The 13,926-nt window shown below is 49.0% G+C and overlaps 1 protein-coding gene across 3 annotated transcripts in view; it reads right to left on the reverse strand.

The window, feature by feature from the left end:
* Nucleotides 1-13,926, reverse strand: part of tox4b (TOX high mobility group box family member 4 b) — a gene marked incomplete at its 5' end in the record, with an annotated part of 52,192 nt that overhangs the window by 16,878 nt on the left and 21,388 nt on the right. For all 3 annotated transcript variants that reach the window (XM_084312824.1, XM_084312825.1, XM_084312823.1), the window contains one exon: nucleotides 13,552-13,878. In XM_084312824.1, the coding sequence (XP_084168950.1) occupies nucleotides 13,552-13,878 (327 nt within the window). The remainder of the gene's footprint in view (nucleotides 1-13,551; nucleotides 13,879-13,926) is intronic.

A 13,926-nucleotide genomic window follows, 5' to 3' on the forward strand; every position in this document is an offset into this window, starting at 1 on the left:
TTTAAATGTATTGTTTACTCATTGTAAATGAGGGAACCCTCAATGGTCTACAAGCTCTAAATAAAGGTTTGATGATTGTTGTGAAGGGCCAGATTAAACCAAATATATATATTTATTTATATATATATATTTACTTGTATTTGTATATTCTCTAATATTCCCCGATATCCCTTGTATATTCCTTGTACAATATGCATTGAATATCCATTCTAGCCTACTGAACATCCCATAATAGTCTCCATTCTACTATTGGTCGAGACCTTGGTGCCAGGCTGCCATACCCCCCAGACCCAGTTCAAACGTACCGCTCAACATGTACGAACAAGTCCTAGTTCCGCGTAGGAATCTGGCTACCGCACCACTAATGGGACTATTTGTTCATAGTGCGTATATATACTGCGCTACTAAAGTAGGACTTCCTTTTCAGTCCAGTTTCTTACCCTCCAATAGAGTCACAGACGTAAAGCCTCCCCGCGACGCCACGTGTGGGAGTAAGGCCAAGTTCGGCCTACCATCGGTATTGAGACATCGTGTATATTAATATTTGAATAGTCATATTTGGCACTATATCGTCGAGTTGGACGTAGTCTATTAAGCTAATAATAGTCTGTTAATATATAGTGCTTCGTGCGGTGAGAATACTACCGTAGTCAGTACCCCATCGTTTCGGGCAGAGAACTGGCTGCTTATCCAGGATGGTCGACCCCATGTGAGACTGCATCCGAGGAGCCCCAGAGCCGACGAGCGAGTGGACCTGTATACCGGATTATTCTACCGACGACAGCCCGCCTTCCCAGGCACGGATTATGCTTTGTGTACAGTGATTATTCCATGGATAAAGACCCCCGACACTGCCGTGTGTTGGAACCCCCCCCCCTGGAAAGGACGCAAGGTGAGGAGACGCTCTGCAAGACGAGGTCGCTTCACGTCTCTCCCCCGTGGACCGGAGAGAGCCGGCTCACAGAGAGTCCACCTGCTTTCATCTGTGGTCCAAGGATCGCTGGCGCACCGAGCTGCACAACTGTGGGTTCACCCAGGATACCCTTGGCCGGACGAGGCAGCCAGACTCTACCCCCCCCCCCCCCTCCTACTCCTGTTGTCTTACAAGCGACCGGATTACCCCCCTTAGTGTATCCAGTCTTATAATCATTAAAGTATCATTGCTGTTATTCCTTAACTATTCCAGGTCGTATATTTACCGCCTGCGCCACCAGAGATTGGACATTCTCTATTGATATACCAACGAATACTCTTTGCCATAAAAGTGCATACTATTTCAATTCATAAATGTAATTAAGTGATTAAGTGCTTGCTCTACACACCATTGCTGTGTAGTAATAAACGCATACTTCGACTTCGTACATTTGTGTTGGATCCGTTTCATCTACGTGAGAGTGTTTATCATAATATATTTATGCCGAGTACTGGGTGGCCGAATATTAAGTACAAAGGTAGTGGTAGTAAGTATCATATCTAGTAATACAGTCAGGGAATTGTACCCCTCAGTTACAATTGGTCCTTCGAGCCGGAGGGTAATTAGTGTAATATTAATATAGTGTTATTAATATTGAAATGGCCTATGATGAACACTCCACAAAACGATCCTCCTAACCAACGCCCGCAGCGCGAACGACGGCTCCCTCAGTACTTAGAGGCTTACGCTGTCAGTCAACAACCTAGTCTTCTACTAACAGTAAACGCGGTAAAACTAGAAAGTAAAAGTATGTCTAACCCCAACACCCAGACTACCCCGACCATAGAGGCCCCTACGGGTTCTAATGTAACTGACCAAGTTCACGGTGGGGACCAGTGGGAACCAGACATGACTTCACACCCCGCCAGTACTGAAGAAGTAGTCCCCGATGAGTCCCGGGAGGAATACAACGCTACCGAGAGAGAACTCGGCACGGAAGAAGATGGGGAGAGCACCGTGGAGATAGAGCTCCAAGGCTCCGCAAGGAGTACCCCGAGGGAAGGCTCCCCTATACAACCGCCTTCTCCCAGCGAGGCAGAGAGGACCCTACAGCAGGCCTTCCTCATCAGCCTGAACGCCGCTGCTGAACGCGACCGACTGCAGATCCAGCAGCGGAGCGAAGAAGAGCATATACGTCTAGAAATAAGACGCATTCAGAGGGAAGAGAATGTGGCCCGAGACCGAGCAGACAGCCAGCGAGCAGCTGCTGGTGCTCTACGGGACGCAGAGCGCGACAGACAGCAAGCGCAACTAATAGAACAGCTGATCAGACGGACAACACCCTCTCCCTCCGCCAGAGGCTCCAGGAACTCGTCTAGACACACCTCCAGGGCGGCATCCCCTAGCCGAGTAAACAACCCTGAACTTGACCAACAGACGAGGTCTATACCCCCCACAGACCACCTCCCCCCACCGGTCCAAGCGAGACCTAGCAACCGGGAAGGAGCAGCATATCCTGTGGAGAGGCTAAACCAGAGACTACAAGCACTGGATGACCTAACTGAAGACGAAGAGGAAGAGGAGGAGAACCACGCCCGACGACAGCACAGTACTCTACCGGACCAGGAGGTCCGGTACAGCCCAGGCTATACTCCCGCGGAGCTGCGCTACAGACCCCCGACTCTATACACGGGTGAGCACGACGCACGACCCGCACCGAGGAACAGCACCTGGACAAGCGGGCCATGGTACACTGCCGGTACCAGCCCATACCAAGGAGCGGGAGGAGACTCGCCTAGGAGGCCTCTCCCCCAACGCTCGCCGATGTATCCACAGTCAGCGTCATACATTGGCACGCCTATGGTACCCGACTTCACCCAAGAGAACCGGGCCCAGTATACAGAACTCCGCATGTGTCTGGAGACCATGTTGGTGGATGTATTGGATGAACGCCATAAATACGCCATCCTACTGAAGCACTTAAAGGTACCCCGCGCACATAATATAGCGCTCGCCTACGCGACTTCCACCACCCCATACACAGCAGCGCTGGTAGCATTGGACCAGAGGTATGGGCGCATATGGGATTACGTGATCCAGGAGATCCGACACATCGACCGCTTACCCCCAGCAATAGACAATCGAGCACTGGACGACCTGTCCATCAGAGTGCAGTCCCTGGTAGGGATGTTGGGAGCGCAGAGAGAGAAGGGGAGGCATGAACTTTACGCCAACTCAAATGTGGAAAGGATCTTGGAGAAGCTGCCGCCCGCTCGACAGGAGCGTTTTAGGCGGCAGAGAGACCACCGAGACCCGAATGGCCCCGAACCGAACCTCCTCGATCTAGCAGACTTCCTGGCGAGAGAAGTCAGCAGCCTACGGCTAGATACATTCGGACGGAGCACCCCTGGCTCCAGAGAAGGAACCAGACGACTAAATGATGGAAGAAGATCGGTGACTGTGATGCACCAATCGGAGTCAGTACCGAGCAGCAGGAGCCACAGTACCCCCTCCAGAACGGAGAAGTGGAAGATAGTGTGCCCCTACTGTGAGAAAGAACACTGGCTAGCGCAATGTGACTCCTTCCCCAAGCTGAACGCGGAGGAAGCAAGTCAATGGATAAAGTCCAACAAGCGCTGTTTTCGCTGTGCGCGCTCACACATGGCAGCCGAATGCCGCTTAAAGAAAAGGTGCACCAAGTGCGATGGAGCCCATCTGGACATACTTCACGACAGTAACAGACGGCGCCCTTCACCCGCACCATCCAGCAGCAAAGCGAGCGTCATGTACATCGATCCCGCCAGCAGCAGTGGAGCCCGAGTACTCATAAAAGTAGTGCGTGTGACACTAAGCTACCAGAATAAAGTCCTGGACACTTACGCCGTCCTCGATGACGGGTCAGAGAAGACCCTTCTGCTCGCCTCCGCTGCGGCCCAGCTAGGGCTGCGGGGAAGCGAAACCCAAATGACAATTCGGACAATAAGACGAGATTTGAAGACGATAAAGGGCGAGAATGTCTCATTCTCTATCGCAGCAAGCGGCCAGCCTGAGCGACGGTACCAGATTACAGACGCTTTCACCAGCCAAGAAATAGGACTGTCGCGGTACACATACCCCGTCGCCAAGCTGATGGAGAAATATGCACATCTGCGCAAGTTACCGATCCCGCTCATAGACAATGCTATGCCGACCCTGTTGATAGGCTCCGACCATGCAGACCTCATTGTCCCGATAGACCGGGTTCATACCGGACCCCGAGGCTGTCCTGCAGCAGTCGAGACCCGTTTGGGATGGACTCTCCAAGGCCCGCTCGCCAAATCTCTCAACCGAAGTACAGCCACTAGATGTCTCCACTCCCGAGTCACAGAGGGAGAAACCGCACTCCTGCAACACGTAGAGCGGCTATGGACCTTGGAACAAATGCCCTTTAAGAACGGAAAGAAAGACATTCGCTCTAAAGATGACATTTACGACATTCTCCTCCTCGAGACAGGGACCAAGAGAGTCCCGGTCAACGGCGTGTTGAGATACGCCACGCCACTCCTGCGGCGAGAAGGAATGCCTACTTTCCACGCCAAGACAGACGCCACAGAACGGTACCTGCTGAACACGGAGCGGCGCTTAGCCAAGAACCCCGCCCAAGAGAGTGTATACCGCGCTGAGATTGAGAAGCTCATCACAGCGGGACACGTCACAAAGATGGACATTAAAGAGGCTGACCAGACCACTGAATCGTGGTACGTGCCTCACCACAAGGTCCATCACAACGGTAAAGACCGCATAGTATTTAACTGCAGCTACCAGATCGGATCCCAAAATCTGAATAAAGAGTTACTGCCCGGTCGCACACTCTGCCCCTCCCTACTCGGCGTTCTACTCCGCTTCCGCCAGGAAAAGGTGGCCATCAGCGGGGACATTAAAGGAATGTTCCTGCAGGTGAGATTAGTAGAGGAGGACAAGCCCCTGTTACGGTTCCTATGGAGAGAGAAGCCAGGAGATGAGCACCCAGCCATCTACCAATGGGAAGTCCTCCCCTTCGGAACGACGTGCAGCCCCTGCTGTGCTACATTTGCACTACAGAAACATGTAGCAGAGGACCCAGCAGCGGACGAAGAGGTCCGACACAGCGTAAAGAACAGCTTCTACGTAGACAACTGTCTACAAAGCCTTTCAACCCAGGAAGAAGCCGAGGCTCTCCTGATTAAACTCCGCGCCTCATTGATCAAAGGCGGCTTTGATCTCAGGCAGTGGGCCAGCAGCGATCCGCAAGTACTGCGCAGCCTCTCCTCCGAGGACAAGGCAGCCAGCAGCGAGACCTGGATGGCTACAATCCCGGGAGAAGCCCAGGAGATGACCCTGGGATTGGTGTGGCGATTCAAAACAGATTCGCTTCACTACAGACACAAGCCCCTGACTACGGAGCAGGGAAGGCCGGCGGCGGCGCCGACCACCAGACGGAGTGTGTACACAACACTCGCCCGACAATATGACCCGCTAGGATGTATTCTACCGTACACCACCAGGGCAAAAATGATTGTACGAGCATTGTGGGACAAGGACCAGGGCTGGGACGACCCCATTCCCGCACACCTTGCATCCACCTGGAGAGAGTGGGAGATGGAGCTCCACTCACTCCCAGGCGTTAATATGCGCCGAAGCTACTTCCCACCCACGGTGAGGCCAGAGACATGTAAAATGGACTTACACGTCTTCAGTGACGCCTCAGAGGTCGCATACGGATCAGTAGCCTACTTGCGGGCCCAAGAAGAGGGGGGAGAGATCTACACAGCATTTGTCCTCGCCCGCTCGAGAATAGCCCCACGCAAGCAACAATCTATCCCACGCCTAGAGCTCTGCGCAGCCCTAGCCGGAGCGCACCTAGCCACGCTCATCCAACGTGAGCTCACCATACCGGTGTCTAGAACAATCCTGTGGTCAGATTCCACGACAGTACTCGCCTGGATCAAATCGGACTCATGCAAGTACAAAGTCTTCGTGGGAGTCAGAGTCACCGAGATTCAAGACTTAACCGAAGAGTTAACCGGAGAAACAGAGTGGCGCTACGTTGATACAAAACAGAACCCAGCTGACGTCATCACCCGGGGAATGCCCCTAGATGACCTCACCCGTCGCAATGTCTACAGTGACGGCCCAGCATTCCTAAAGCTCCCGGAAGGAGAGTGGCCCACGCCTATCCCGAGGGAAGCCAGTCAGGAGGAGGCTGAGAATAAGAAGCCTGTGTTCTGTGGATTGAGCACTGTTATCTCCGCAGACCCCCACATAGATGATTGCACTACCATAGAGAGTGCACAACAAGGGACAAACTTCAAAGGCGGCGAAAGAGAGCTGAGAGAGAGCTTCCAAGCTATGGGCCCAGAACTTAAGACCCACCTCGCTCCAGCACAGATTGACTTCCAATTCAACCCCCCAAACGCACCCCACTTCGGTGGTACTTGGGAACGGGAAGTGCGTTCCATAAAGACAGCCCTGTACGCAGTACTTGGGGCCCAGACTGTGGCGGAAGAAGTCCTAATGACAGTCCTCACGGAGATTGAGGGAGTATTGAACTCTAAGCCCCTCGGCTACGTCTCCAGCGATGTGGCGGATATCGACCCAGTTACCCCCAACACACTCCTGATGGGGCGGCTAGATCCCGCGTTACCCCAGACAATGTACCGGCCTGAAGAAGCGAACGGCCGACGAATGTGGAGGTACAGCCAAGTATTAGCCGACAAGTTTTGGAGCAGTTTCCTACTACACTACCTACCGTCTCTACAGACCCGCCAGAAGTGGGTAAAGGAGAGAGACAATTTGACAGAAGGAACGGTCGTCATGATTATTGATCAATCACTGCCCAGAGCTATGTGGCCGGCCGGCCGCGTAAGCAAAGTGATCACCGGTGCCGACGGCAAGGTCCGAGCAGCTGAAGTGCTTGTCCAGGGCCGCACTTACACCCGTCCCGTGGCGAGGCTCATAGAACTGCCCCGACTCCCAGACACAATCGATGATGACCATGACCCTATAACCCTATGACTTTGTGAAGTTGACTGACCCCTACAGCAAACCCTTATGTGTAAATAGACAACGCGATTAATCTGTCTCTGCTTAACTGATTAGGTCTGGGACCAATCAGGGGGTGGCTGTTGTGAAGGGCCAGATTAAACCGAATATATATATTTATTTATATATATATATTTACTTGTATTTGTATATTCTCTAATATTCCCTGATATCCCTTGTATATTCCTTGTACAATATGCATTGAATATCCATTCTAGCCTACTGAACATCCCATAATAGTCTCCATTCTACTATTGGTCGAGACCTTGGTGCCAGGCTGCCATACCCCCCAGACCCAGTTCAAACGTACCGCTCAACATGTACGAACAAGTCCTAGTTCCGCGTAGGAATCTGGCTACCGCACCACTAATGGGACTATTTGTTCATAGTGCGTATATATACTGCGCTACTAAAGTAGGACTTCCTTTTCAGTCCAGTTTCTTACCCTCCAATAGAGTCACAGACGTAAAGCCTCCCCGCGACGCCACGTGTGGGAGTAAGGCCAAGTTCGGCCTACCATCGGTATTGAGACATCGTGTATATTAATATTTGAATAGTCATATTTGGCACTATATCGTCGAGTTGGACGTAGTCTATTAAGCTAATAATAGTCTGTTAATATATAGTGCTTCGTGCGGTGAGAATACTACCGTAGTCAGTACCCCATCGTTTCGGGCAGAGAACTGGCTGCTTATCCAGGATGGTCGACCCCATGTGAGACTGCATCCGAGGAGCCCCAGAGCCGACGAGCGAGTGGACCTGTATACCGGATTATTCTACCGACGACAGCCCGCCTTCCCAGGCACGGATTATGCTTTGTGTACAGTGATTATTCCATGGATAAAGACCCCCGACACTGCCGTGTGTTGGAACCCCCCCCCCCTGGAGAGGACGCAAGGTGAGGAGACGCTCTGCAAGACGAGGTCGCTTCACGTCTCTCCCCCGTGGACCGGAGAGAGCCGGCTCACAGAGAGTCCACCTGCTTTCATCTGTGGTCCAAGGATCGCTGGCGCACCGAGCTGCACAACTGTGGGTTCACCCAGGATACCCTTGGCCGGACGAGGCAGCCAGACTCTACCCCCCCCCCCCCTCCTACTCCTGTTGTCTTACAAGCGACCGGATTACCCCCCTTAGTGTATCCAGTCTTATAATCATTAAAGTATCATTGCTGTTATTCCTTAACTATTCCAGGTCGTATATTTACCGCCTGCGCCACCAGAGATTGGACATTCTCTATTGATATACCAACGAATACTCTTTGCCATAAAAGTGCATACTATTTCAATTCATAAATGTAATTAAGTGATTAAGTGCTTGCTCTACACACCATTGCTGTGTAGTAATAAACGCATACTTCGACTTCGTACATTTGTGTTGGATCCGTTTCATCTACGTGAGAGTGTTTATCATAATATATTTATGCCGAGTACTGGGTGGCCGAATATTAAGTACAAAGGTAGTGGTAGTAAGTATCATATCTAGTAATACAGTCAGGGAATTGTACCCCTCAGTTACAATGATGATGAATTTGATTTGTTATGCATATTCATAATACAGAGCTCCAATTATATATATAAACTCCTCAAAAAAAGTTCGGAAACGTTATTTCGGTCGATTATTGCTCCCCTTTAATAATACCAATTGGTATTGTATTTAATATCTTTGGAAAGGCTGATTAGTCACCTTTACAACGAGGTACAACTTGTAAGGATTGTGCATTCATGGAATGAGCAACACAGCTAACCGTGTGGGTAGCGGCCCAAATAAAATTGCCAAAATCCCCTGCAATATTCTTCTGTAGGTATTCGCTCTCGTTTTGAGCTTCAAGTTCTGGCAGGTGGATCGGATCAGACTGGACCAGGTGAATAAACCTGTTTGACTGAACCAGGTGAACAAGATGAATAAACCATCTTGGCTGAACCAGGTGAATAAACCTGTTTGACTGAACAAGGTGAATACCCCTGCTTGACTGGACCAGGTGAACCAAAATGGGCTCTCATTTATCAACAATGCGTAGAAAGTGTTCTATTTCAGTTCCTACGCACGGAATTTAGAATGTGTGTACGCACAGAAAAATCGGGATTTATCAACCGTGCGTACACGGGTCCTACGCTCCTCCATGTTGATAAATACCATTTGTTCAATGCTCGTGCATGATTATCCATATTTGGTAATGAAACACCTCCATGGGATGTGAAATAATGGTCTAACCCGAGCGAACTCTGAGAAACTTCACTGAGAGGGAGATTGTTCACGGAGGTCTAAGCAAATAATTTAACGCGCTGTCGAACCAAGAAGACACAACGCGTGTTATGGGAGAAATACGCGACAGGCTGTCGGACTTGTACACGGTGATGTCAGATATCAACGGCTCCCTAAGACCATTGGTGCAATTCTGCCTGAACAGCTCAAAATACTAATAAAGACCGTTAACCACTGTTTGGCGTTGGTGTCAAACTGTCAATGTCATTATAACCATGCTGGAATATGAATGCCTTTATTCGTTTCGTTCGATTGGCTACCGGTTATAATATGATTTGTAGAGGCATACAATCTATTTTGTTGTCGGTATTAGGTATAGCCTATATAAATTATATATGCATAGCCTACATTATGCAACAGTAATTTGCACATAACGCAGCATGGCACAGACATGTCACACGGAGCACTGCGAAGCCTGCATACAGTAAACTAACTTGATCGTTAATATAACTGTTGTCCTTGTATCTTTACTGTAACTGAGGGGTACAATTCCCTGACTGTATTAATAAGTATGGTATCATTAAACCACTACTGTCTTATGTACATTACTACTGGCCATACAGTACACAGGTATATGATATGAACACCTCCACAATGACACGGTTCCACACAAATCTGGGTTATAATAATATTTATTAGCAGCAATGATAGTATATAACAATACTTTACGTAGGGTCGCGCTTATAAGGCGAAGAATGTGCGTGAGTAAATGAGTAAATCAATAACGTAAGTCCATTATCATATTACGCAGGAGATAATGAATACCACCTGTATCTTAGGAATTATATCTATGGTACACTAGTAAGGCAGCGGGAGATACTGGTAGGGTCCCTCCGGTTGTAGGCCAGCAAGGGGAGAGGATTTGTCGGTAACGAAAGTCTGGATCAACGGGGACTCAATAAGCTCCTGCTACGGGAGACGGTACATTACTCCCTTGATCGGCAGACGAAAGCAGCAGCTATTCTCCGGTATGCAGCTCCGCATTGAAGAAAGCTAGCCAGCCTCGGGCGTCCTAGAGGCGGGCTCGACGATGCTCCTCACAGGGTATATCCCACACAATTGTGGGTGTAGACGATTCTCCGCTCCATCAGTTACAGGACCAAAGCAAATATAATCCAGCCGAAAACGGCTATGTAGTCGTCGGGTAGGTTATCCAGTGTACATGTCCGCACGGTCCTCGTCTAGGGCTCCTCGGGTGAAGGCGCCAGGTTAAGCTGCCCAGCCTGGATAAGCACACTAGCTGGTACGAGGAAACGTTGGTGATGCTGGTCACTGTAGAACGGTAGCCGCACGATACACTATACATAAATAGACTATTACTGAATTAATAGAATAGGTCGAACTCGACGGTACAGCGTTAAACTCTGATACTTCAGTTATCAATTTGCACGCGGTCTCAATGCTCTATTTGGGGCCAAACGGGCCCTACTTCACCGCACGTTGTATCGTGGGTGAGGCTTCACTTGGGTAACTCGAACTACTTCTGTATTCACCTGCGCCATATTTATACGTTAGGTGAACAAACTAGTACCAGCCTTATTCCTGTCTCGTATTCTTGCGCAGAGCCGTTCATGTGCAGGCATGTCTTTGGCGGTGACTTTGAACCAGACCCTGGGGGTATGGCAGTGGCGCCTAAGGGACCGCTGTCCAATAGGAGAACGAAATATTATGGTCTGTACTAGGTTAAAGGGATATTCCGTGTATATGTACAAAGAATACACAAGGGATATCAGACAATATACAAATATTATGCAATATATATCAATCAATAAATATATATATTCGGTTTAATCTGATCCTTCGTAACATTTACGCTTATGAAAACATTTAATAATATTTATAGGCTATAGGCCCTCGTTTGGCCATAATAGCCTATTCTCAAATGGCTAAATCTCCTCGCTGACGGACTCATGTATAGCCTATATATCATATCATATTCCTATATGTCTCCAGGGAATCATGGGGCTCGGGGAAGAAAGGGAACCCCTGCTATAGCCTATCCTTTATAATGTTATGCTATTTTATTTACAGTAGTATATTTATGATTTGTTTCCATAGCCGGTCTCAGTTATGCTGTGGTTGAGATGGGTCGGGATTAATGAAGCTGATAGGAGACTGCTTCTCGGCTATACAAATTAAAGGAAAGCCACGATTGAAAATAATGTAATAATAATGTAAAGGAACATAGGGGCCCCCCAGGGCTGTGTTCTGAGTCCCCTCCTCTACTCCCTGTACACACACGACTGTGTGGCTCAGCGGAGTAGCAATACAATCATCAAATTTGCTGACGACACATTGGTGGTGGGCCTGATCTCTGCCAACGACGAGAGGGCCTACCTGGAAGAGGTCAAGGTCCTGGCGGGATGGTGCCAGGAAAACAGCCTCTCCCTGAACGTCAGCAAAACAAAGGAGATGATTGTGGACTTCAGGAGGTCGGGGGTCAAGGACTACAGCCCCCTCAGCATCGACAGGGCACCGGTTGAGAGAGTCAACAGCTTCAAGTACCTCGGAGCCTACATATCCGAGGACTTGACATGGACCACACACATTGACAGTGTTGTGAAGAAGGCACGACAACGCCTCTACTTCCTCAGGCGCCTAAGGAAGTTCCAAGTCAGTCAGAAGATCCTTAAGAACTTCTACTCATGTACAATAGAGAGCATCCTGACTGGCAACATCACCTCCTGGTTTGGGAATAGCACTGCACAAGACCGAAGCAGACTACAAAGAGTGACACGTTCAGCCGAACGCACAATTGGAGGGGGGCTCCCCACCCTCCAGAACATTTACAACAAGCGTTGCAGGGGCAAGGCTAAGAGAATCATTAAAGACTCCAGTCACCCGAACAACTGCCTCTTTGAACTGCTGCGGTCAGGCAAGCGATACCGGAGTCTCAAGGCGAGCACAGAAAGACTCAGAAGAAGCTTCTATCCCCAGGCCATCAGGCTGCTAAACGAACAATGAACACTACACAACAACAACCATCAAACGCACATAGCACACACATCCACACGCACACACTCACTTTAAACAAACACACTGTAGCACCCACTCCACACACTTTATAGCACACACTCACTTTAAACAAACACACTGTAGCACCCACACTTTATATTTATTGATGAAGGATTGCACTACAACTCGTACACCTTACTGTAAATTGTACCTAAATTGTACCCTCATCCCATTTCTGCTTTGCACTATATAGTACTGTACATTAGTACACTGCATAGTATTGTATATTATATGGTAACTCAGTTACGTCTATTCTGCATCGAACATTGTACATATGTCTATACTGAACATTGTGACCTCATTTTCTACTTCTAAATTACATGCTATACTATGTTATTTGATACTATCTTGTCTAGCACAGTCTCTGGAGCGTAACAGTAAGAAGCATTTTGTATGAAAGTATTCTGTACTTCTGTATGACAACTATTAAAGAAACTTGAAACTTGAAACTACTTCCTTCTTGACAATAGCATATACTATAACTATAATACGAGAGTACAAGACCAATGAATCTCACTGCCATGTAGCCTATATGTATAGCATGCCTATGTGATCAATAAAAACGCAAACTTGAATTCTATCATCATATTTATGTTGCGTCTGTCCACTATGTTTGTTACTTTGTTATTTTCCCCCCCTATCTATGTAAAGCGACCTTGGGTCTCTTGAAAGGCGCTATATAAAATGAAGCTATTATTATTATTAATATCACGTCTGTGCGGGAGCTCACAAATAGACTGTCTTAGTCTCAGTGAAGTTTCAACGGAGGTCATCTATTCTAACCAACAAATTGAAGTAGAAAGCATTTCGTTGTGACCAATCTTATTTGGAAACATGACACACAAAATAATAGTATTTCGCTTTTTATTTGAAACAATATTTAATCGCGTTTGGAGGTGGGTGTTCTGCGTCTGCCCCCCCGTGCCAAACAAGCAGGCCAACCTCTTGTACTGTCGCTATTTTACAATTAACTATAATGAATTACGGTTCATACAGAACACGCGCCAGTGTTGAAAGTAATGCACGGAAGCTTATTTCCGCATTGAAACTAATGCATGAAACTGATGAAAGCATAATGCCGTCCGTCTGCAGTCTCCATATTCTACTGCCGGGCGCCAGGTATGCATGGTCTGAGCTGAGCGTAGATATACGCACAAAGTCAAGCACACGTTCAAATTGATAAGTCCCACACTTTGCTTAGAAATGATCGTACGCACGGGTTACGCACATATCTGTGCGTACGCAACATTGATAAATGAGGGCCCTGGTTAATACCTACACGGACCCTGCTCTCGCCCCACCTGTTTCTGCTCCTCTCCCAGACTGTCCCACATGGAGGCTACTATCTTGGACACCTCTCCGAACGTGGCATTGGGATTCTGCCCCTTGATGGCGGCCTGCGTGTCTCTGAAGAACAGGGCGTAGGCCGACAGGGGCTTCTGGGGCTCGTTGGGGTCTCTCTTCTTCTTGCCCTTCTTGCCCCCTGCGCCTCCCCCTTTCCGGGCCGTCGCCGGGGGGGCGCCGAAGGTGAGGAGGGTGGGGAGCGGGGAGTCCGAGAGGGAGGGGTCGAGGAGGGAGATGACCGCAGGGGAGACGGCGAGAGACACCGGGGATTCCACCAGTACACTCTAACGGAGGGGGGGAGAGAGAGAGAGAGAGAGAGAGAGAGAGAGAGA

Source organism: Notolepis coatsorum (genome assembly GCF_963971535.1).
Source record: "Notolepis coatsorum genome assembly, chromosome: 4".
Lineage (NCBI taxonomy): Eukaryota > Metazoa > Chordata > Actinopteri > Aulopiformes > Paralepididae > Notolepis > Notolepis coatsorum.